Source organism: Tubulanus polymorphus, chromosome 11 (genome assembly GCF_964204645.1).
Source record: "Tubulanus polymorphus chromosome 11, tnTubPoly1.2, whole genome shotgun sequence".
Taxonomy (NCBI): domain Eukaryota; kingdom Metazoa; phylum Nemertea; class Palaeonemertea; order Tubulaniformes; family Tubulanidae; genus Tubulanus; species Tubulanus polymorphus.
This window is the reverse complement of record NC_134035.1, coordinates 11,940,467-11,964,650: the sequence shown is the minus strand read 5'-3', so window position 1 is coordinate 11,964,650 and position 24,184 is coordinate 11,940,467. Positions and strand designations below refer to the sequence as shown.

Genomic DNA, 24,184 nt, shown 5'->3' with positions numbered 1-24,184 from the left:
TCAAATTGTTATAGGTCCAGGTTCTGATCATACCCTTGGTACACCTTATGGATATTACATGTACATCGAAACATCCGGACAGAAACAGAATGATACAGCACTCTTAGTTAGTCCGACGTTGAAATTGCTAAAGTCATCTTCGCAGTGCGTTCATTTCTGGTATCACATGTACGGTAGGCACGTGGAAACATTGAACGTCTACCAGGTACCGACGGGACAAGCAGCTGCTCGCAAACATCCGCTGTGGACTCGCGCTTTTGATCAAGGTATGAACGTTAGAAACCTACGTGCGTCGATTCTGTGTTAACCCCCATCGGAGGAACTTAACTTAGATATCAAACTCATAACGGATTTTATTTGAATCAAGATATATGATAAGTATTCAGTTTGTTCCTCGGGATCCAGTTCTACAGTTGTGAGCCTGAGTTTCATTTGTAACAATCTCTGAGTCAAATTCTAAGGGTCCTGGATTCCTTCTTATTCCCATGGGTTGAATTTTGTTCTTATCGTTGGTATCTAAAGAACATGAGTATCTCCTCATTACTTAACGCCTTCCATCTGTTTGACAGCAGACATTGGGATTATGATGATGTTTATTCGTAGGTAATGAATGGAAAGAAGGAATGGTTACTATTCACCCGGCCGGTGACTATCAGATTCTATTCGAAGGAGTCGTCGGTGCGTCGTATCAGGGAGATATTGCCCTGGATGATATTTCCATTGAAGATGGTGATTGCCCGAAACCAGGTTCGTGTGAACAACATTTTGAATAATCCAGTTACTTTCAACTATAAATCATAACAGTTGTAAAGCTTAGGTTTAAGATAAAGCTGTTATACGATATATAAACGATATATTTCGATATTGTATTCTAACTTTTCTCATTGAACATCATCATTGAACAATATTTTCTGTGTATCGTAAAACTTTTAAGTATTTGGTTGAGAAATTATTTATTTGATTAGAAATATGCAGAGCTGAATGAAAATAAACATATTTACTACAAATCTATAAGATGTAGTTACAATTGAACAAATACAAGTAACTAGCCCTTGCATTGCCAAATCTACCCTTTTCAAATTAATTGCCCGTTCCAATTTTCAGGAATTCTTGATCCGCCCTTATTATGACCTGTAATTAGTAATATATTCACTGTTTTAGAATTTCATGATTTAAATTTTTTAGGATCGTGCACATTCGAGAAAGGTCAATGTACGTGGGTAAACATAATGGCAGGAGTTGATTTCACGTGGTTACGAGGACGAGGGGCGACCGGCAGTTTTTTGACGGGACCGTCGATCGATCACACGACCGCTACCGACAAAGGCTATTACATGTTCGTCGAGAGCAGCAACCCGAGACGAATCGGAGACCGCGCTCGACTCGGCAGTGAAATATTCCCGGCAGACGGAATAGATCATTGTTTCAGATTCTGGTATCACATGCGCGGCGATCAGATAGGTATACATACTACAGTTCCTTACATTCTATTGGTTAAATATATTCGATTCAGTGTTGGGGAATTATAATGAAATGTGCTAGAATCAAATATCTATAAAATTACCTCACTATATACACTTAAATATTGTTTGTTTTGATGAACCGCAACCCAATTTCCCAATTATGTACTTCGATTTAAACAGAAAATTCTGTAAATTTGACCGCCGATCATACAGCTATATCTGTACTTCGACTTCTGATTTCAAAGTCAAACCCCCTGTTTCGCTCCCAGTAGGTGTGGTGGGTCTGTAAGGGACACTCAATCAAAAAAAAGAAAATCAAACGAAAATACTAAATCCTACTTCCGAAATATTTCCTTGAACTAACGGTTTATTTGACATTGCGACTTTATCCTGATAGTTCATTTATGTCCGCAATATGTCAGCAATACCTTTATCAGTTTGAAGAAACATACATGGTTCCCTCTAAGGCTTTGTGCTGTATGGTGTCTATCATATGGTTGAAATTTCATAGAAGCAAAAACAGTGCAAATCTCATATTTTCTAATGAGTATATTAGTTTATTCTAAACTCATATACTCATATATTCATATACTCAATAGAAAATGAGATTTGTATTGTTTTTGCTTCTATGTATTTTCAACTATTTGAACTCTACCCAAGATCCGTGTCTATCATTATGTAGTAACGAAGCCTACAAATCTGTAACTACAGGATAGAAAAATTCTGATGAGTTTTTCAAGGAACTTTCATTTATTTTACTGTTGAATTTCAGGCGGTATTCGAATATACGTGACGAATAACGTATCGATTACGATGAAAAGCGTCGAGGCGACGTTGTGGATGTTGGACGGTGCTTCCGGGGATGAATGGCTCTCCGCGCAGGTTCCTATACCCTCTAAATATACCGGCAAACCGTACCAGGTGATGATCGAAGGAGTTGTCGGCAGCGGTTGGCGCGGAGATGTCGCTATTGATGACGTCGAGTTCTTGCAACAGCCCGGAAAATGTGATATAACTCCGCGTGGCGCCGACCCGGTCTATTACAGTCAGTACTGATTTATATTTGTTCTTTTGGCCTTTTTTCATAATTCAGATGATGGATTTTCAACAACCACATTTACAGGGGAGGGAAGAAATCTTTCAAAAACCTGTTTTTGTATTTATTCGAAAAATTTGGGAGATTTGTCATGTAAGCCCCGACTGAAAATGATCTTATCTTAAAACGATGACTATTTGTAATATCTCTGATTACAGCGGCTCAGCAGGCTTTGTGTGGATTTGAGTACGATACGTGTCAATGGTCGAACGGCACTGGTCAATTCAACTGGACACGATGGACTGGTAAAACTAACAGCGGTGGAACCGGTCCTTTAGGAGGACATCAAGGAAGTCGTAAGTATCGAATGCGTCGTTGATGGAATTTTTGATGCAAATCGACATTGCGTTTCAGGGTATTTTTGGTATTCACGGGAAAGGCTTTTATTCCACGTGAATCGTTTCGCGTTTTTTCAGAATATTATATGTACATCGAGGCGTCAAACCAAAAACAGGGAAATAAAGCCACGTTGAGCAGTCCGGTGCTGCCACCTACGGACGTTTCGTGTTTCACGTTCTGGTATCATATGTTCGGACCGCACATCGGACGGCTGAACGTCTACGTAGAGAGCAATGGTGAAAAAACGCTTCGATGGATGAAGACCGGATCTCAGACTAATAGCTGGAGACAGGCTCATATTACGACTAAAACTATCTACAATCACCAGGTGAATAAATCGATCGATCACTTCTTTCCAATTTTCTTTATGTAGCGTATGGGAAGAATGCCATCGGTTGTTTTAGTTTCATTTAGTTGAAAATCTACATATGCATTGTTAAAACCGGCTTAGATCGCCTCAAAATCTAGTGAATGTCCGGTTAGAGCATTGGAAATAAACTGATTGTAACTCTGGGATCAATTCTACGCAACTGATAGGCCCCGTATGCAAATTTATTTGAAATATGTGGTACATATATTGCGTAAACTTATGCTGTAACTGACGAGAGAAATCCCTCAATAACGAAGCCAAGATTGAAAAATTCTATATCAGAATGATTATATTTGAGGAGCGACGTTTCGACTAACAACTGTTAGCCATCATCAGGCGTACTGCTATAACTGCCCTTGTAATACAAGCTAAATTTTAATTACTTGTATTTACGCGTACGTAATTTCAGGTACATATCGAAGGCATTGTAGGAAATGGATTTGCCGGTGATATTTCCATAGATGATGTGTCTTCCTTCATCGGTCCTTGCCCTGCACAGGGTAAGCATTGGTAGAAATAGAAAAATCTTATCCTCGCTTATATTTGCGACCTAATGTAAACCAAAACCGAATCGATGTTTATAACGTATAACTGTGTTTGATTCCAGGTGAATGTGATTTCGAACTGGATTTCTGTTCATGGACGAACGATGCGACGAACGACTTCCACTGGAATCGTCACAAAGGCCAGACGAATTCTCTTGCAACTGGTCCTAAAGTCGATCATTCAACTGGCACAGATCAAGGTACGTACACAATGTTTCTGTTTGACATCGTGGTTGCTGAAGTAGCTAGGCTTTCGGTCCCCTTAAGAATACAAAGAATTTAAGCTTAATTTGGCGTAATCTTCTACTTTTCACATTAGCTCAATATGTGTTTCAAAGCAATTATCAGCATTGATAGAATATTGACATCCACTCTGATAGGGGTGGCAGATATTTTATAAGGGGTGGTTGATTTTCAGAAAGGTAGATGCAAAAATGAAAGGGGTGGCTGCTCCTCTAAAACATGTTTTGGAGAACACTGAATTTTCTAGAATGAAGTTGTCAATGCTCAATCGAGTCCTGACTGGTGATTTCTGTAGTACAAACTCTAACTATAATTTCCTGTGATTTATTTTAGGTTACTACGCTTACATCGAATCATCGATGCCACAAACGCAAGGTGATAGCGCTCGATTGATCAGTCCGGTGTTCTCGGCTACGTCTGCTCAATGTCTCACGTTCTGGTATCACATGTACGGTAAGGACGTGCACACGTTGCGCGTCGGCGCGATGGTCAACAAACAACCCAGTAGAAAATACGTCTGGCAGAAAACGGGCGACCAAGGCGATCGATGGCGATTTGGACAGGCGACGTTTAAGAGCGATTTCGACTTCAGCGTGAGTTAGAAATACAGTCAACCCCCGATAAACCGCCCTCCTATATACCGCAATCCCCGCCTACCGCCAGGTTTACTAAATGTACATCTCTATAAAAATACACCCCGATATACCACCATACTGTATATTGGGTGTTGACTGTACTATCTACAGTTGAACATAATTTCATAGATCCTCGCCCGGCAGGGATTCGTACCTGATGGCATCGAGACTCACCACGGTATGAAACCCTGCCACACTAGCCTGAGCTACACGCACAGCTTAGATGATTACGCTATTCCGGAATAGAAATAGCGTATTCTGATCAAAATGAATTCAGCGCCCGAAGAGAATTCCGGAATCGATTGAGACCAATCGAACCTGCCTGAGAGTAAGAGGATCCACGTGAACTTTATATAGAATTAATAAATAAACATAAAGTGTTGGTAGTATTGAAAGGGTTAACTGATTTTATCAAAAATTACGAGCTTTCGCTGCTGGTGCTTAGAGTAGCTTCATCAGGTAAATGGTTCTTATATAAGGTATTGAGTACGAGGTGATACCGGTAGTTATTCTATATTTCAGATTGTTTTCGAAGGCGTTGTAGGAGCTGGTTATATGGGAGATGTAGCCATCGACGATGTATCCGTCGATGAGGGTGAATGTCCTCAGCCGGGCGCGTGTGATTTTGAGAATGGTATCTGCGGTTGGACGAACGGTGCCGACGATTCAGATTTTGATTGGTTGCTCGGAAGCGGTACCTCTCCGACTACATACACCGGGCCAACTCTTGATCACACCACTAATTCTAATTCAGGTAGCAATGTTAGCAAACAATCTTATTGGAACTGATCCACAATTCTTATGAGGAATGGCTTAACAGGTGGCCACTGACCTGGCAAACCTGGAAAGCTCAGGGAATCAGAAAAGTCTAGAAATAATCAGTGTCCAGGGAATTTGAGAAATTTTCCCAAAAAAACCTGGAAAACTCAGGGAATATGGATATGTTATTGACCACGCATTTCCTTATCAATATGCGATTCAATGAATAACGAGTGAATTGTTACATTTTAAATCAAGAAATTCCTCGGATTCACTCAGAGAATTTTTGTGTTATAAAATAGATAAATCAGGGAAGAATCATATCTGGACCCGGTTCCACACAGTTGTGAATTAAGATTGGAATCGGGGTTAACTCATTGAAAATGAACTGATTTTAGCTCGGAGTTAATAATTCAGGAAATTAGTAAATTTGTCGTAAGTTGCCGCCCTGTTTAAAACTTATCCATCTGAATTGATAGGTCATTATTTGTTCATCGAATCGAGCTACGGAAAAGAAGGAAATCGCGCTGATTTGTTGAGTCAACCGTACGACGCTACTACTATTGGCTGTTTCACTTTCTGGTATCATATGTATGGTGCATGTAAGTTATCATATATTCCTGTTGAAACCATGGCGGAGATTTTCAAGACTAATGAACGAATGATTATTTATAAACCATTTCAAAAACCATGGGTCATTAGCACATTCGAGGCTTAAATTAAGCTCATTTAGGTTCGATAACAATTCTTAAACACTTAAAAGCAGTCTGTGCTTAAAAGCAATCAATCAACCAATCTAACAACTAATCTAATGATTTGAGACTCTGGATTTAAAGACAGGACGACTGCCCAAGTAGGCCCATTAAATGTAGAAAAGAGACTTCGATGTCAAAACCCTTGTAATTTCGATTTTATCATGCGCTAAATTATTGTTTTTAGCTGTTGGAAATCTTACCGTCTATACAAAAAATATCAATTCAACAAAGATGGGAGCTGACTGGAAGTCGATTTGGCATTTATCCGGAAATCAAGGAGATGTTTGGAGATATGGTCACGTAGCCGTGAGTGATGAAATGAATGCCTTCGAGATCGCGATACAAGCCACGCGTGGTTACTCGTTTAGAGGAGATATCGCTATTGACGATATTGATTATATCGATGGGCCATGTCCGGCTGTTGCGATAACTACTCCTATACCAACATTACCTCCTACAACTCCTAGTAAGTTATTCCCGCTAGAAAATGAAACTAAGGCTTAAAAGGCTTGACCAGTTCTATATATACTGACAACAGCCTGTAAAATGGTTTTCAGTTTAGCCCTGGGGCCGGTTGCATAGTCATGGCTTAGACTTAAGACCAGTCTAAGACCAACTAAGTTCTATAGCCAATCTAACAACTAAAGACCAGTCTTATGATTTAAGACCACTTTTGGACTTTAGTCACAACTGTGCAACTGGCCCCAGGGCTTTACTCAATTCATAGCCTTTTGAATTTTGAGTAAAATTGAGGTTGAAATTGATATGATACGATTTATTTTCAAGTAAAATTTATACAGAATTAATGAATAAGCAAATACATTAAAAATCTAATATTAATATTAAATGAAAGACTGCTGAAATTGATAATATTGATAATCGATATAATGATTGAGAAATTGATAATATCATTTCAAGTTAACAGGGTAATGGATACATAAACGTTGCTCTAATCTTGGCCCGATTCTTGTATTCTTAGCTCCATTGTCGACCTGGGATTTCGAGAAAGGTTTATGCGCTTTTAAACACGATGACAATGCGGACTATAAGTGGGTACGTCAACGAGGAAGTGCCGGTAACTGGGGCATTCGGTATTCCGGTCCAAAGAACGATCACACGAAAGGAAATGCTAACGGTAAGTTTAGTGGTGCGTTTAGCTCTTTCAACTCCTTCTGCCGTTAAATCAAAGACTCTCAGGAACTCAGGTCGCCTATTCATGAACCAGTCGCGAAGCAGCCATATTGATTTGAAAGTTTCCATTCCAATTCCATTTGACCCTTTGATGTGTTTGATGTGAACTGAAATATGAAAGATTTTACGGAAGGATTGACCATTGATTACTGATTGATAGAACATTTTCTTTCATATATTCAGCCCTGAATGCATCAGTTGACTCAGGTCAGCAAAACAAACGTACAAAAGATCTTCAATTGATCGAACAGGGTTTTGCTGAAGAAATGTTGATTTTCAAATCTTCAATTTGATTCTCTTTCTATCCTTAGGTTACTATGTGATTGCGAGGGCGTCGTATAGGAAACAGAATGAAACAGCTCGTCTGATCACTGCGAACATAGCGCCTAAAGGTCGATTCTGTACGATGTTCTGGTATCACATGTACGGAACGCACATTAACGCGTTGAATATCTACGTCAAAACTTCATACAGCACTAAAGCTCAACTGCAGTGGACGCGGACCGGGAACAAGGGAGATCGATGGATTTACGGACAATTCCAAGCTTACAGCACAGCGCCATCTGTCAGTGTAAGTGATGTTTGATATTTTCTAATCTTAAATTGGGATTGTCCCTGTTTTTTATTTGGTTGGAAGATTTAGTCTGATTTGGTGTCCCTCACAAACCCACCAGTCACACCTGCTAGGAGCGAAACAGGGGGTTTGATTATGAAATCAGAAATCTGAAGTATGGTACACAATTGGAAGTTTCGGTTACTGATTATTCAAACAATTTATCAGATATTTGAACCCTAGCGATGATTCTACTTCACAACTGGTTCAGTTTTATGAAAAAGCCAAACTGTTTCTAATGTTCAGTTGTGTCGGTTACTTATGTTCTCAATGGGGACAACAATTAAAACTTAATGGTTTTTGACTTCAATTTTATCGTGAAACAGAGCGCTTTATTTTGACTCTTGAAACAGTTTAACTTCAAAACTGGGCAGTGATATATATCTGAATTAAGTCTTTTTGAAGTCATGTTTCTTGATGTTTTAGGCAATTTTTGAGGCAGTCCGTGGCACTGGTTACTACGGAGATATCGCACTCGATGATATCGTCTTCGCACCGGGATCTTGTCCACCTCTCAGTAAGTGATTCATCTCGCAGACAAATCAGAAGTTTCCCTTTGATTTGTACGTTTACTATTAACAATTTATTACCTTGTAGAAATGTGCGACTTTGAAGATCCGAAAATCTGCAATTTTTACCACGATTCGACAGTCGATTTCAAATGGATACGAAGTTCGGGTTCGACCGATTCGACGGGAACCGGTCCAATAACTGATCATACGATGGGAACTGATCAAGGTATGTCGTTCTGTAGAGATCATTTCCAAGAAAATTACTATGGATTCTGTAATTGATAGCTACAAGCAATCCTTGAACACTTCATGTGTACAGATTGGTAACAGAAAGCTATCACCGATCTTTGAAGACTTCATGTGTACAGAGATAGAAAAAAGAACTGTATTTCCTTCAGGATACGTTACGTGGGGCACATTTTGGAATATCCTGTGCCCCACGTAACGTATCCCTCTGGCCTCAGAAATAAAAATTTTCTTCCGGAAAATTATAATATTTCCTTCATCATACATTACGTGGGGCACAGGATATTCTAAAATGTGCCCCACGTAAATATCCCTCAGAAATACAAATTTAACTCAGGAAAATTATGACTTTTCTGAGCGCAGTCTGTAAGGAGTATTTAATGGAGTATTTAATGTTCTTTTCTAGGATTCTATATGTACATCGAAGCATCACTGCCTCAGAAACCTGGACAAAGAGCGCACATGTATTCACCTTACTATAAAGCGACCACTGGAACGTGTTTATCGTTCTGGTATCACATGTACGGCGATGACGTCGGCGTACTGAACGTCTATCTGAGACGTCAATACGATAAACTACGCGCTCCGATCTGGAGTATATACGGCAACCAGAAAAACTCATGGCATAGAGCATCGGTTACTCTGAATTCAGCAGCGGCTTATCGGGTAAGACGTTAGCTAAGATAACTAAAACACTACATATGCAAGTTCTTAGGTTTATGATTCAGTACTCCAATGTCTGGTGTTTTTACTTCATTTTAAACCAGATAATGACTTTTGTCCTGAAAACATATGAAGTATGAACGATCAGTTTTGAAAGTGTGCTGATGAAATGTGTTATGTCTGGTGTTTGTAGTTCATTTTCAATTGAAAAAGTCTCTGGTGAAGCACTGAACATATGTGAAGTATGGATGATCAGTTTTGAAAGTGTGCCGATAAAATGTCTAATATCTGGTGTTTGTAGTTCATTTTCAAAAAGAAATGTCTCAGGTGAAGCACTGAACACATGTGAAGTGTGGACGATCAGTTTTTGAAAGTATGCTGATCGAACGTCTTGGCATTTGTAGTTCTTTTTCAATTGAAAATACCTCCAGCACCGGAGTAAACTCATTTTGTGCTGTGGTTGTTTGTGAAATCTCCAGTTTCTATATTATTTGTTGTATATAGGTATTATTCGAAGGTGTTGTCGGTACTACTTATAAAGGTGATATCGCCATTGACGACGTGTTATTCGAAGAGAACGGACCGTGCGATGAAATGGCCGATTGTGATTTCGAATCCGGTATGTGCGAATGGTATAACCTGGAATCGGATGATTTGGACTGGATTCGTCACAAAGGTTCGGCGTCGCAATATTTCCCCGGTCCGCAAAAAGATCATACTTTGAGTTCGGCGGAAGGTAATTTTAAGGATTATTGATACTCGGTCGTATTAAGGCATTGTATATACAAACATTCGGGAGCCAGTCCGACAGTTCTTTGTTAAGTTTAGTCTCAAGTTTTAGAGTTTTAGTTTCTCAGTTTCAATTTCTTAATTCTAATTCTAGTCAAATCTTAATGAGGGACTGCTGATTAGTAAAACAGTTGAGATTTGAATTTTTTTGGAAATATAATTTCCATGTTTTACCAACCTGACCTGAAACATGCATGATTGCCTATGAAAAATATTTCAATTTGAATAACTGGGGCTACAGTTGCTCAAAAGTTGGTTAGAGTTGACATAGTGACAATCAAAAGTTCATTGTTACTATGGTATTTATCCGCCGGTTATCTTCAACCAACTTTGAGCAGCTGGCCCCTGAATTTTCTTTACTCGTTTGAATTCTTATTTCAAGTAGAATAAACTTCATACTTAATCGATGTACGCGCATTATATGTTTTCAGGTTATTATATATACATGTATATGCAAGGTTCCAGTACTCAAAAAGCGAAGACAGCCGTCGTGTCGAGTCAGATTATTCCCTGGAACAGCGACGTCGGCAACTACTGTTTCGAATTCTGGTACCACTTAATGGCGGAGAACATCGGTAAAATAAATATATACGTGCACTACACGAACGGTGATCGAATTCTACAAGATACGATCGATGGCTCGAAAATATCGAAGGCTTGGCAAAAAGCGAGCATTACGCTTTTCAACACTTACCAGAAATTCAGGGTGAGTTACATTAATTATTATAGATTATAGACATAATACAGTAGATTCCTGTGAACTCAGTATAAAAACTGCAACTCAGAGTGAATTCCACTGAGATTAATATTGAAGAACCGTCCTCTTCCCCAGGATCAGTTGTTCAAAAGTTGGTCTTAGTCGATAAACACCGCGATTAATGCAATCTCAATCGTCACTATGGCATTTATCAACCCGTTAACTTCGACCACGTTTTGAGCAACTGGTCGCAGATTCACAATTGAGTAATATATCTACAGTCCCAATGCTACTGAGTAACGTGCAGTTTACTGTCGTTCTACGAGTTGCCTTACCTGTGGATACCTTGGATTACTTACTAGAAACTCATTTACATCGAGCTTATTGGAGTTTGTTTCATCATTTACGTTAGGTTGAAATCGAAGGAGTCACTGATAAAAAGTATGGATACATCGCCGTTGATGATACGAGTTTAATGATGGGAATGTGTACAGACAGTAAGTATAGCTAGAATAAATAAAGAAATCCCCCACTTCGAATTTAAAATTATACGATCGAATTTATTATTACGAAACCACAACGTTTCGGCTGTTGACTAACAGCCATCATCAGGTGGAAGCTGATGATACATAATAAATTTGATCGTATAATTTTAAATTCGAAGTGGGGGATTTCTTTATTTATCTACAGTATACACGGATTATAGTGTTTATTCGACAACCATAGCTAGAATCATGTAGTAACCATCCACTATTGAATTAAAGCTGTTGCATTGTTTTATCTTTCAATGAAATTGTTTTATTTCAGTAACACCTGAAGACTTCCAGTGCAGCAATAGCAATCAAACTTTTCCGTTGGATAAAGTGTGTGATTTCATTCCCGATTGTGATGATGGTGAAGATGAACAAGAATGTGGTGAGTATCAGGGATAGTTCTCTGATGATTTTACTCTTTGTCATTTGCTTGAAGATTGTAGTAGGATAGCCATATATGTAGAATCTTATTATATGAACATTAAATCCACTAAGTCACTACTTCCAAAATATGGTGAACTGAAGTATTGAAAATCAGCGTTTTGAGCGAGTTTTTCTGACTCTTAATTTCAGGTGAATGTGATTTTGAGCGAGGAACTTGCGTATGGAAGGATGAAAGTATCGGATCATTCCAATGGCAACGCACGAACAGCCAAACAACACCGAGCTCTGGACCAACTGTTGATCATACAATCGGAACTCCGATGGGTGAGTAATGTTTACATCTTCCCTAGGTTCGGTCCCATGCTTCAGAGTCCAATTCTAACTGTGGAACTCTGCCCTGATTCTCCAGCGTTGTGCAATGCGTAATATATGTGAACGGTCATTTTTTGAATCTAAGAATGTCAAGAGATCTTTCTTATTGGCAGTCAGCATTTACAGCTATCATCTTTACTATTCCCCTTTACAATACAAAGTATCTAAGAAGAACTAGGTACATGTATTCATTTCCAGAATCTAATTTGACTACCAGTATTTAATGATGATTATTTACTTAGGTTTTCATAGATTTTACGTCGTATCTTTCAATACGCATTGATATTGTTGCCTTCCGAGAAATGTAGATTCTTTAACGAGTTTTTCAATCCGTAATTACTGTCTCGTACTACAGGTTACTACATGTACGTCGAGGCCTCGTTCGGAAACTACAACAGCGAAGCGGAATTAGCCGGAACTCTGCTGCAACCGTCAAGTCCGCAATGTCAAATGAATTTCTTCTATCACTTGACGACGTCTGGAGGTTATATCAGGGTAATGGCTAGAGTGAATTCTCGAGATACCGTTTTATGGACTCAGTCTAAAGAATCTTCTAAATGGATAGCGGCAACCGTTGAAATCGGACGCATAGATTCTCCATTTGTGGTATGTGCATGCCTGTATTCGAATTTTCCGCCGATTTTAAGCCCTGAATTACTTTCCGATCTGAATTTCTGTATTGTACATTTACGAAATTAGTCCAGATCTAAGCTTTTCACTCGGACTTTTAGATACTCATAAATGGAGTTAAACGAAATTCGAAACTAGGACACATCGCGATTGACGACATATCCTTCGACAATTGTGAATTCCCCAGTAAGTTATTCACATAATTCTTCGAGTATCTTGTCGATAAGCATATACAGTTTTTCGTATGACGCCGGAAAACCTTTTTTTTTTTTGTAGAACCAGAGGTGAGTTGCCGTGCGAACCAGTTCCAATGCGATCGATCGGCGTGTATCGACCAATCGCGAGTTTGTGATTACACCGATGATTGCGGTGATGGGAGCGATGAGGAAAAATGTGGTAAGTATTCGTCAAACCTCTGTGAAAAGTTGAAATCCTCAGCCTACACCTATGAGTGTTAAGTATCGGCGTTATGTTCCTTTCCCAAATAAATGTACATCGCTAGGCCTCGTATCTATTGAGGGGTCTATTGACAATCAACTTGGTCCACCATGTTGTTTTAGTGGTGGCTTCTGCCGGCAAGCTGCTCCATTTTCCCTCAATGGAGAATTTAGAATTTATTACATCTGGACCCAGTTCCACAGTTCTGTGTAAGGATTTGATGAAATGAATTTATCTTAACTTGGAGTTAACTCTAACTCACAACTGTGGAACTGGGTCCAGTACCTTCAAATAGTTTACCTTTCAGTATCTGGAAAAGTTCAGCTGTTGACTCAGAAAAAAATGTACCGGGTTTTTTGATCAATTGTTCTTTGATACCTGTTTTTACTTTATCCATTGTATAAAAACGCCGGGATCTAAAATTATTCTATAGTTATCTTGTAGCGTATAAATTTATTGAGAGAAAATGATCCGGCTCGCTGTCACAATTGTTGATCTCGTTTCTGATTTTTGCTAGACGAAAAGAATTACAAAACGCGGTGCGATTTCGAAGATTCGTTTTGCACGTGGAACCACGACGACGCGGCTGATTTCTCGTGGCGAATAACCGTCGCTCAGAGCAGCATCATCGGTTTGAAACGCGATCATTCTCGCGGTATAGGAGCCGGTTCTTACGTGTACGTAACCGGTTCGTACCCGCGTAAAGTAAACGACAAAGCGAGAATCGTCAGTCCCGTGTTCGCAGCTAAGCGTAAAACCAGAGCCAGCGGACAAGGTTGTAAGGTATGAAGAGAAATTTTCTGAACGTACAGTGAACCTCGCCTTACTCGCTTTATATGGTCAACTCGGACTTTTGATATACTGAAATTATTTTTCTAACTTTCTTGCATATTTTCATATTCTTTACGTTGACTAATTTTTCTGGTCCCAGTTTATCAGATTTAGACGAGGTTTACTGTACTTACTGAATTGAGATGAACGTAAAACATTGAATGAACTGAAGTGAACTCTTTAGTTCCTCGTCTAAAACTGCCTGATGAGGCTTCTTGAGGAAAAGCCGGTTGAGACTACCGGTACCTAGCATCCAACCAAGAATCAGAGCAGCTCACAGATTTTCTCTTGCTTAACCCTTTCAGTGCTGACCATTCAATACCCTATAGTGCTGGAGGTAATTTGAAGATTTTAAAAAATTCCACCCTAGTGTGTTGAATAACGGGAATACCACTACAGTGCGTCTACACCGCGGCGCGGTGTATCGTTAGTTACTAGTATTTCACTATGTTTGACAGGTGCTGCCATCTTTCAAGGGAGATAATTACTAATTACACCAATACACTGCAGTGCAGTGTACTAGCAAAATCCATCACCGATTCATACACCGCACTGCGGTGTGTAGATGCACTGAAAGATGCATTATTCAACCTTGTGAAGTAAGAGTTCAAAAGGAGAATAATATGTTTATTCGTTTAATATTTGTAGCTGCGTTTCTACTACTATATGGCCGGTGATACCGGAAGCATTAACGTATATACTAGAAACGAAGTCGGTGGAGCACTGACGAAGAAATGGACCAAATCTAATTCAGACGGTTACGATCTAACGTTCTTCGAACGTGCGGAAGTTCCTTTGAATCTGGAAGTTGATAATTTCGAAGTGAGATTTGATACTTTATCTTTACTAGTACAATTTCGAATAGAAGTCGGATAATGTATTTGCAGCATGTCTATTGTGTATGTTCAGGTATTGCTGGAAGCAGACGTAGGAGGCAGTGACAGTTCCAGTAATTTCAGAAAGACAAGATTTGCTTTGGACGACATCACATTCAGTGATGAATGTTCTACTATGAATGGTATGTACCATGTATTACAAACATTTTTTTTACAAAATCAGTTAATGATTGAATACGAGGAAAGTCTTTAGGTTTTTTTTCTTAGGCTGTAATTGATGATCGAAATTTTGACTGAATTTCCCAAACGTTTGTAATTTGAATTGTATTTTCAGTTCTGCTGCCCAATGCTACGGCGATGCCGCTAACAACTCCCAGTGCCTGTGGTCAGGACTTCATGTGCGGAGATGGATCTTGTATTCCGCGAACTCAAGTGTGTGATTTCCAGTCGCAGTGCGATACTGATGAGATGAACTGTGGTATGTACGCTAGGCGTAGTGTCTTCAGAATTGGTTTAAATCAACTTTCTTGGTCATGTATTCAACCCATCCACAATCTATCGTTTGAATCTTGGCGTTGACAGAGTTTCTTTCATCAGCGGTTCTGGCCTCTGAAATATAAACTTCTAATTTAAAGTGATAATGTATGTTATCGTGTTCTAATGCAGGTCAATGTACATTTGAAAATGGACAGTGCGGATGGAAGGATATTAGTTCTGGTGTTTACCAGTGGGAGCTAGTGAAAGCTGGTGTAACCAGTAACGCACCGCAGACGGACGCTTCAATTTCTAAAACAGGTTCGCGTTCAGCAGCAAACCTTATTTCAAAATGGGTGTAAATCATCATAGAGTCACAAATAGTCATCGAGCTCGATGTGTCCTTTTTTCAGGAAATTTCATGATGGTCGACAAGGCGACCGGTACTTATTATACGCAAGCTATGATGGAAACACCAACTTTGTACAAAACAGCTCCGAGTTGTCAAGTGAAATTCTTCTATTTCATGTATGGTGGCACGCAAAGTACGTATTATTAGTCAACTCTTTATTCGAGGATCGATTGCAAAAGATATCTAATGTTGTGTATATATTACAGGTGAACTATCACTACAGATTAAAGTCGGCAATTCAATTCCGTCGACCGTTTTGAAATATCGTGGAAGTCAGGGAAAACGCTGGAACGTAAAAACCGTCGATATTGGACAACAAAATGCTCCGTTTAAGGTATATACATACATACATTCAAGATAAGGTCCAACATTTTTTTAAAAAGCGTTGCATTTCGTTTTAACATTATTTACATTGATATCGATGTTAAAGGAATATTTTTGATTTCTAGATGATATTCACGGCTAAAGCTGGTAAAAGCTTCTTCGCCACTGGCAGTGACATCGCTATCGATAATGTTGAGTTCATTGATTGTGACCCGACTAAGATCTATTCAGATAAGAGTGAGTTCTATTTTCGGCTTCATGTTTGATCCATGCACGTCTCGGGGTGGGGGTCGTTGGTAATTATCTAGGACCAAATTTCCTGCTAAAACTGGCTAACTCGTTCGTTATCTAAGGCCCAGTTGGTAGCAAGTGCTGCAACTGACTATGCTACCCAGCTTCAGAAAATATCACCCCAGTTCGATAATGAATACTTTGAACAAACATTTATCCCCCACTTCCAATGAATGATTATTAAATTTTTGCGTCAATTTTTTTTTTCTAGGTATGAATTGTACATTTGAAAATGGTATGTGCGATTGGTTCCACGATAGATCAGGGGATTTCAGTTGGTCGCGTACGAACACGTCGACCAATTCCAAACATACCGGACCTGGATTCGATCATACAACTGGAAAAGGTATGGCAAGCTAATTGCCTTGGATTACAATCTACCTCGGAGGCAAATATCCTGGAGGATCCTTCTCCTTAAGAGCACAATAATTTCTATTATCTCTTACCAAAATGTTTGATTACTTTCAGGATTTTACGTTTATATCGAAACGTCTTACCCTCAACAAAAGGGCGACGAAGCGAGAATATTCTCCGGCCTTCAGCGAAAGTTCACCGGTTCGAAATGTCTGACGTTCTGGTATCACATGTACGGCGCGAACGTCGAAACGTTGAACGTTTATTTGTCGCATACGAAAAATCAGTCGTTGATTTGGACGCAAATTCAGAACCAGGCGAACGTTTGGAGGAAAGGACAAACGTCGTTCACAAGTGCAGACGCGTGGAAGGTAATGAACCGACAAGAAACTAAACAAACTGAAGATAATGTTTAAGGTTGACTCGATGAGACATACTGAAGTGTTTTCATTTTGCAGATTGTATTTGAAGGAGTTGTTGGTGAACCTGTTTATGGCGATATCGCATTAGACGATATTTCAGTAACAGATGGAGAATGTCCACCTTCACGTGAGTCGTTTTTGCTTCATGCTTGCACAGCCGATAAACAGTAGACTCTCCGAACACAAATCTTAAAACCATTTCAACAGAATATACGAATAAATTCCCATGGTTCCCACAGAACATGGAAATTGGGAATAACTTGGGAATTTTGAAATGATAATTCCCGGTTTGGAAATATTTGGAAATTTAAAATTTTTCCTCAAATCAGGGAAATATTTTGGAAATTCATTATATTTCACATATTGTATTTGTCAAGGGCAACTTTCTTCCGCAATTTCCCTTGAAAATCACATTTATCAACCAGTCACCGCTAAAATGTTGGCTGTAGCATGATGATATCTGTTCATTCCCATTTGGGAAAATTGAAAAATCACCCTTGAAATACTTGGGAAAAACTTGGGAATTTTGAATTCATATAACTGTGGGAACCATGAATATCGCTTGACATGAACAAAAATGACTTGATTCGAGTTAGGAGCAGTCTACTGTATAACTCTTCTTGCTCTAAATACTTCTCTTTCTATGATGAATACGAGAATAACTAAGATTCGTTGAATTAATTTGACCCTGAATTCAGTTCATATCACCTCGGGTTAAAGTAAAGACTGATCATGTATTAAACCAGCACCTGGAACCAGTTGTACAAATCAGTTCATTCTCAATGTGTTAACTCTTGAATGAAATCTTGACTCTGGAACTCGGGAACTGGGTCCTGAAGACTAAGGTTTGGTTTCTAGTGCAGCGCTGAAGTTCTTGTAACCTATCATTTTTTGGAGATTATGGGTTCTCTTCGTGTTATGGGACAGTAGAATCTACTTATTTACGACAAATAATCTGCTACCTGCTGATGGCTGGTAGGCAACAACCAAAATTTAGCATCAAAACTCCTATTTGTGGGTTTCCAGTGCAGCGCTGAAGTTCTTTTAACCTATCATTTTATGGAGATTATGGGTTCTCTTCGTGTTATGGGTCATTGTAGAATCATTCATCTACTTATTTACTACAAATAATCTGCTTCTACCTGCTGATGGCTGTTAGGCAGCAACCAAAACATAGCATCGAATTTCCGACTCCTATTTGTGGGATCTCACTTCATTAAACCTACTTATCTTTTCAGGAATTTGCAACTTCGAAGCCGGATTCTGTGATTTCAACACGAAAAGTGATTCGGACACGGCCGGTTTCGAGTGGTTACGCGGACGTAACGGAACGGATTCATCGAAAACGGGTCCAGCCGTCGATCACACGACCAGTACTCAGTACGGTTACTACGTTTACATAGAGACGTCGGCGCCGAGTAAATACGGCGATTTCGCGTGGTTGGAAAGTAAATACTACGCGGCGAACTCTGATTCCGAATGTTTACAGTTTTACTATCACATGTACGGACGCGATACGGGTTCGTTGACCGTGAAATTGCGACGTAAATCGGACGCGAGTTTGAAGAATATTTGGCAAGCGTACGGAAACAACGGAGCGTACTGGTTTTACGGGCAAGCTACGATCGATAAGGGGGATTCATTCCAGGTGAGCGAGCAATTTCCAGTATTTTAAAAAGCTATTTTTAGAGCAGTCGCTGACCTGAAAAACCTGGAAAACTCGGAAGAATCGGAATCGGAAGAATCTAGAAAATGTTTTTTTCAATTCGCGATTCACGAAAAATAAATAAATCATAACATTCTAAACCTAGATATCTTCCCTGATTCCCTCGGGGAATTTGTGTAGAAATTCAGAAAAGTCAGGGAAACTTGGGGCAGTTTGTAAATGGGCGGAAAGTGGCCACCCTGATTTTGTCCTGAAATATACTGATTGATTGTTAGGTGTGTACTGAAATGTGAAAGATGTTACTGAGGGTCTTGAAATTTATAACTGATTAATTTGGAATATTTTCTTTGATATCTTAAAGAAGAAATGTGACTGAAAAATTCAATTTGTTACTAATGGCAGTTTTTGGGGGTTGGTAGCCGCGCTCGTGTAAAATTGTAAATTTTGTTTGTCCGATTTAGGTGATATTTGAAGGAAAGCGTGGATATGGTTTCCGCGGCGATATCGCTCTCGACGATATCCAGCTAGTTCCGGGTAAATGTCCGAGTGCCGGTTGGTGCGATTTCGAAAAAGGTTGGTGCGGATACGCGAATATGGGCGGTGATTTCGACTGGTTACGCACAGCGGGAGTAACACCATCAGCGGGAACCGGTCCAAACGGTGACCACACGACTGGGTCTTCTTTAGGTAACCATTGAGCAACATGTCCGCGTCGAAAGATGATTTGAAATCCCACACTAAGAATAAATCTGTTTCGACTATATCCAGGCCCCGGTTGCATAGTCATGGCTTAGACTTAAGACCAGTCTAAGACCATAAGATAAAACCCCTCTATTTACAAATTAAAAGAAATCTAAAATCGAGAATTTATTCATTGAAACAATCTCAAATATAAGAACACGATGTTTCGATCTCACCCTAGAGATCATCATCAGGTGTGAGACTAAGTCTAGGTGTGAGGCATCAGTCTAAGACCAACTAAGTTCTATGGTTAATCTAACAACTTAAGACCAGTCTTAAAATTTAAGACCACTTTTGGACTTCCAGTCACGACTGTGCAACTGGCCCCTGATGATCATCTTCAGGAATACTAGAGCCTCCTATTTATTCTGAGTGTGCGATTTTATTTTATCTCCTTTAGAGATGTGACTAAGAATTTTGAGAAAATGCAAGATTTCTTTCTTGGTTCAGCGTTGATTTGAAAACTGAAATATTGATGATCTGTTGTAGGTTTTTACGTATATGTCGAAGCAAGCACTCGTAAACAGGGAGAAAAAGCCTGGTTATACAGCGAATTCTTACCGGGCACCAAAGTTTCTTGTGCCCGGTTTTGGTACCACATGTACGGCTCAGGTAATTCATCTTTTCGATAAGATCGTCGTGTTTGAATTTGTAGCATTGATCAAGTGTCAATTTCATAGTTATGAGTTAGAGTAAACTCTGATTCAGAAATAGTTCACTTTCAATCTTTAATTATAACTGTAGCACTGGATCTAGATTATATCATCGATGGTTATTGAGTCAATAATGTTCTGTAAATTTCAGGTATTGGAACGCTGAATGTTTGGGCGGTAAATCAAACTAAATCCGTAATTGTCTGGACATTGAATGGCGATCAAGGAAGTTTGTGGCATGAAGGAACAGTTGATTTAAGATCCACCACGTACTACCAGGTAAATATGTAACCTGAATTTTAAAGATTTTACCTATTCAATTCATAAGTCAGTCGTGGCTGAATGACACACGTGAATGTTGATTTTAAAAGCAGTTTTGATAAACAAAGTGGTTTCTCTTTTTCTCAGTTGGTTTTTGAAGCCGAAATTGGAAAAACATTCTACGGTGATATAGCTTTAGATGATATATCAATAGCTGTTGGAAGCTGCGCGAGTCAAACGACAACATCGACAACTGTCATCACTCCTCGTCCTACTTTTGGTAATTACTGTTACTAAATAATGGTGATGTCCGGGTTACAGGTGCCCTTAAAAATCCAAGATAAATCGAAAAGCTTGATTTCATTTCAAGAACAGTAGACATGTGGGAGAACAGAATCTGTCACGATATGTCCATTGTTAAAAAAATTAAACTATTACTACTGTTAGATAGATATCCTATCAAATCATTTCCGCCTGCTGCTGTGGTCCTTGATCCAGTTCAACAGTTGTGAGTTAACTCTGAATATCAGCTCATTGTCATCGTGAATTAGTTTACTCAGAACTGCAGAACCGGATCCTGGAATAGTAAATGGTTGCATTACTAGTATCAAGATGTTTTGTGGGGTATATTTCAGGTCCGTCTGTTCTTGATTGCGACTTCGAAAAGGCGAGTCTTTGCAATTGGAAACACGATCAAAATACGGCCTTCCAATGGACGATTGAAAGCAATAGCACGGGCTCGTTGCATACAGGACCCTCCGGTGATCACACTACTCAAACAGCCACAGGTAAGATACGTTCAGGATCAGTCGTGTCATTCGATCAGTCTACAGTCTTAGCTGATTGTTTCTAACATAACGTACATTACGCAACTGATTGAAAAATTCAAGCCAATTACTTCTTTTGGCTGTTATAGTCCTAGTTAACCTCATCTTCACCCGTCAAGGGATTCGAACCCACTACGCTAAAGCTGTTCCCCGAACCCCTTGACCTCACGAGTCGTTGGAGTCGTTACTAGCCGACCAGAATCCGGTCGTACCAATCACAGCGCTTGTAACAAACCGACAGTAGACTTCTGTTGGTTTTCCCGTTAAATGGACCAATCAGCGAACGTTTTACCGAACATGGAAGTATTTCGCAAATCGATATATGACGTCATGCGCAACAGTAATGAAATCACGCTTCGTGAGGCCAGGGGGCTGGTGGAAGCGAGTTCGGGAGTGATACTGGACCCCTGGCAAGCGAGGATGAGTTAACCTGATTAACGTGTCAATTCATTAGATATCTTAAGCTCTGTGCATGTAGAAAACTACTGCTTTATTTTACACGTGGTTCTGTATTTTGTATATAGGTTATTATGTATATATCGAAGCGTCTGGTCAACAGAAGGGTGCTACAGCTCGATTGATCAGTTCCCCCGTTACGATTGCTGATCAAGGTTTATGCTTCAAGTTTTGGTATCATATGTACGGATCACACATATACAGACTCAACGTTCACGCGTATGAGACAGGTAAAGTCATTCGATTTCAAGTTAACTTTTGGTCAAGTTTATGAGAACGTTTCAAATATGCCAAATGTTTTTGTGGAGAAAACCGACAAAGCTTCACGATGAAGATGTTGTTTCTTCATGAAATTTCAGCCGACTACAAAAATTCGAAAGCAATATGGCAGAAAGAAGGTAACCAGGGAGATGAATGGAAATATGGCCAAATTTATCTGACCAACAAGAAAATTACGAGCGTATGTATCTGTTGATTAGTGTCAAGATTCTGCATAGATGTTTTGATGTATCTTTTGTCTAATATGAATTGCGTTTTTTTTTTCAGCTCGGTCTGGAAGGTATTGTCAGCGACGGTTGGGAAGGTGACATCGCTTTAGATGATCTTTCGTCAAATGTCGGCCCATGTCCTGCGCAGCGTAAGTTTTCAAAAAGAGCGCTTTCTTACTCGAGATTACTAATCGACCTATTCGATAAACTGCAAAATCATGCATACTTGACAGTGAAATTCATAATATTAAAATGTTCACAAATTTGAGCGCTACATGAAAGATTCGTAACTAAAATGATGAAAAAACCCGCATTATTTTCTATTTCAGTTTATTGTGATTTTGAAGCTGCGGATAAGTGTGGTTATAAGGACGACGCACAGGCAGATTTCACTTGGACGCGAAAATCAGGCGGAACCGGTTCCTGGGGCACTGGACCCGTGAACGATCATACCTATGGGACATCATTCGGTAATTAACTTCGAACGTTTTTGCATTAACGCTTAAAATCGAACAGTTTCTGTCTACATAATTATGTATTCGACTGTGTTGATTGATTGGATTCTTAGCAGATCGAGTCAGGGAAAACAGGGGATAGTCGGGGGGAATGCAAAAGTCTGATAAAAGTGGCGCCAACCTGTTGATATTTTTACTCGCTATTCGTATAGGTCACTACATGTATATCGAAACAACTGGTAAAAACAATAACGATGAAGCGAGATTGATTTCTGCGTCGTATCTCGCAACGACGGGTAAATGTTTACGATTCTGGTTCCACATGTACGGAGATCATATCGGTACGCTGAACGTATACACGCGTCAGAACGGCAAACTCGGCTATTCCATCTGGAGCGAATTCGGAAACCAAGGCAACAAATGGCACGTCACCCAGGTGACGATAAACAGCGCCAGTTCTTACGAAGTGAGTAATGAATAAACTCGATTGAAATGTTCTGATACATCCTCCCTTGTGAGTTGTAGAGTCTACCAGGGTACAGTGAGAGTTAGAGTTAACTCTGAGTTGAAATTAGTTCATTTTCGATGAAATCAAGTCAGTTCTTAACTCACAACTGTGGAACTGGGTTCTGGTGTCGAATCTCCCACGGCAGGGATTCGGACCTGATGACATCGCTACACTCAGCCACGGCACAAAACCCTCCCACACTTGACCGGGCGCGCAGGTTTGCCCCACGAAAACTTGCAGCGCCAATCAGATTGCCTGTTGTATAATCGCTAAGGCAAATTTTACAAATAAACTGAATGGGCTAAAATACCTTAAATTTGTAGGTGGTGTTCGAAGGTGTTGCCGGTACTAGTTACCGTGGTGATATAGCTATCGACGACGTGGAACTGAAAGATGGAGTTTGCCCACCTCCGGGAAGTTGCGATTTCGAAGACGATATGTGCACTTACGAAAGTATTTTAACCCAAGATTTCGAATGGATTCGTCGTCAAGGATCTACTGGAAGTTACGGCACGGGGCCTAGCAGTGACCACACTCTGGGAACACAAGACGGTAATGAAAAAAAATTGCTTCTCAAATTGCTTATATCATGCTTCTGAAAACAAAAATTCAATCTTCTTCTTAACAGGGGCAGATTTAGGGGGTGGTCTCTGGGGTCCAGAACCCTGACTTACCGTTGAGGTTTCCCTTTTTGTCGACACAAAGATCGTTGAAACCTGTAAATGCTTGATCTCATATTGATCCATGAATCATATCTTAAATCACTGAAGGATACATCCAATGAAATGGACCGTTACAAATAGAAAGAGCCCACTGAATAATTGAACCCCGACCAAGAGAAATTTTCAAAGGCACTTCATTTCAGGACACACGCCTCTTATGCTACTCCTGTGGCCGGTTGCATAGTCACGG

At 39.7% G+C, this 24,184-nt stretch overlaps 1 protein-coding gene across 1 annotated transcript in view; it reads left to right on the top strand.

Annotated features, from left to right (window-relative positions):
* The window catches only part of LOC141913307 (MAM and LDL-receptor class A domain-containing protein 2-like), a 103,330-nt gene that overhangs the window by 55,355 nt on the left and 23,791 nt on the right, over positions 1 to 24,184 (top strand). The window contains exons 98-145 of the mRNA XM_074804802.1: positions 15 to 266; positions 604 to 747; positions 1,186 to 1,461; positions 2,236 to 2,508; positions 2,718 to 2,855; positions 2,976 to 3,226; positions 3,678 to 3,768; positions 3,876 to 4,013; positions 4,390 to 4,649; positions 5,214 to 5,445; positions 5,930 to 6,052; positions 6,390 to 6,671; positions 7,185 to 7,340; positions 7,708 to 7,967; positions 8,436 to 8,526; positions 8,607 to 8,747; positions 9,174 to 9,433; positions 9,935 to 10,166; positions 10,651 to 10,925; positions 11,329 to 11,413; positions 11,724 to 11,831; positions 12,023 to 12,157; positions 12,561 to 12,811; positions 12,937 to 13,021; positions 13,112 to 13,231; positions 13,791 to 14,056; positions 14,753 to 14,926; positions 15,014 to 15,122; positions 15,275 to 15,418; positions 15,607 to 15,735; positions 15,828 to 15,959; positions 16,033 to 16,160; positions 16,276 to 16,387; positions 16,653 to 16,787; positions 16,910 to 17,166; positions 17,254 to 17,344; positions 18,456 to 18,865; positions 19,345 to 19,570; positions 20,114 to 20,236; positions 20,429 to 20,556; positions 20,686 to 20,818; positions 21,174 to 21,326; positions 21,890 to 22,051; positions 22,181 to 22,281; positions 22,368 to 22,458; positions 22,639 to 22,779; positions 22,977 to 23,230; positions 23,596 to 23,824. Of these exons, the coding sequence (XP_074660903.1) occupies positions 15 to 266; positions 604 to 747; positions 1,186 to 1,461; positions 2,236 to 2,508; positions 2,718 to 2,855; positions 2,976 to 3,226; positions 3,678 to 3,768; positions 3,876 to 4,013; positions 4,390 to 4,649; positions 5,214 to 5,445; positions 5,930 to 6,052; positions 6,390 to 6,671; positions 7,185 to 7,340; positions 7,708 to 7,967; positions 8,436 to 8,526; positions 8,607 to 8,747; positions 9,174 to 9,433; positions 9,935 to 10,166; positions 10,651 to 10,925; positions 11,329 to 11,413; positions 11,724 to 11,831; positions 12,023 to 12,157; positions 12,561 to 12,811; positions 12,937 to 13,021; positions 13,112 to 13,231; positions 13,791 to 14,056; positions 14,753 to 14,926; positions 15,014 to 15,122; positions 15,275 to 15,418; positions 15,607 to 15,735; positions 15,828 to 15,959; positions 16,033 to 16,160; positions 16,276 to 16,387; positions 16,653 to 16,787; positions 16,910 to 17,166; positions 17,254 to 17,344; positions 18,456 to 18,865; positions 19,345 to 19,570; positions 20,114 to 20,236; positions 20,429 to 20,556; positions 20,686 to 20,818; positions 21,174 to 21,326; positions 21,890 to 22,051; positions 22,181 to 22,281; positions 22,368 to 22,458; positions 22,639 to 22,779; positions 22,977 to 23,230; positions 23,596 to 23,824 (8,487 nt within the window). The remainder of the gene's footprint in view (positions 1 to 14; positions 267 to 603; positions 748 to 1,185; positions 1,462 to 2,235; positions 2,509 to 2,717; positions 2,856 to 2,975; positions 3,227 to 3,677; positions 3,769 to 3,875; positions 4,014 to 4,389; positions 4,650 to 5,213; positions 5,446 to 5,929; positions 6,053 to 6,389; positions 6,672 to 7,184; positions 7,341 to 7,707; positions 7,968 to 8,435; positions 8,527 to 8,606; positions 8,748 to 9,173; positions 9,434 to 9,934; positions 10,167 to 10,650; positions 10,926 to 11,328; positions 11,414 to 11,723; positions 11,832 to 12,022; positions 12,158 to 12,560; positions 12,812 to 12,936; positions 13,022 to 13,111; positions 13,232 to 13,790; positions 14,057 to 14,752; positions 14,927 to 15,013; positions 15,123 to 15,274; positions 15,419 to 15,606; positions 15,736 to 15,827; positions 15,960 to 16,032; positions 16,161 to 16,275; positions 16,388 to 16,652; positions 16,788 to 16,909; positions 17,167 to 17,253; positions 17,345 to 18,455; positions 18,866 to 19,344; positions 19,571 to 20,113; positions 20,237 to 20,428; positions 20,557 to 20,685; positions 20,819 to 21,173; positions 21,327 to 21,889; positions 22,052 to 22,180; positions 22,282 to 22,367; positions 22,459 to 22,638; positions 22,780 to 22,976; positions 23,231 to 23,595; positions 23,825 to 24,184) is intronic.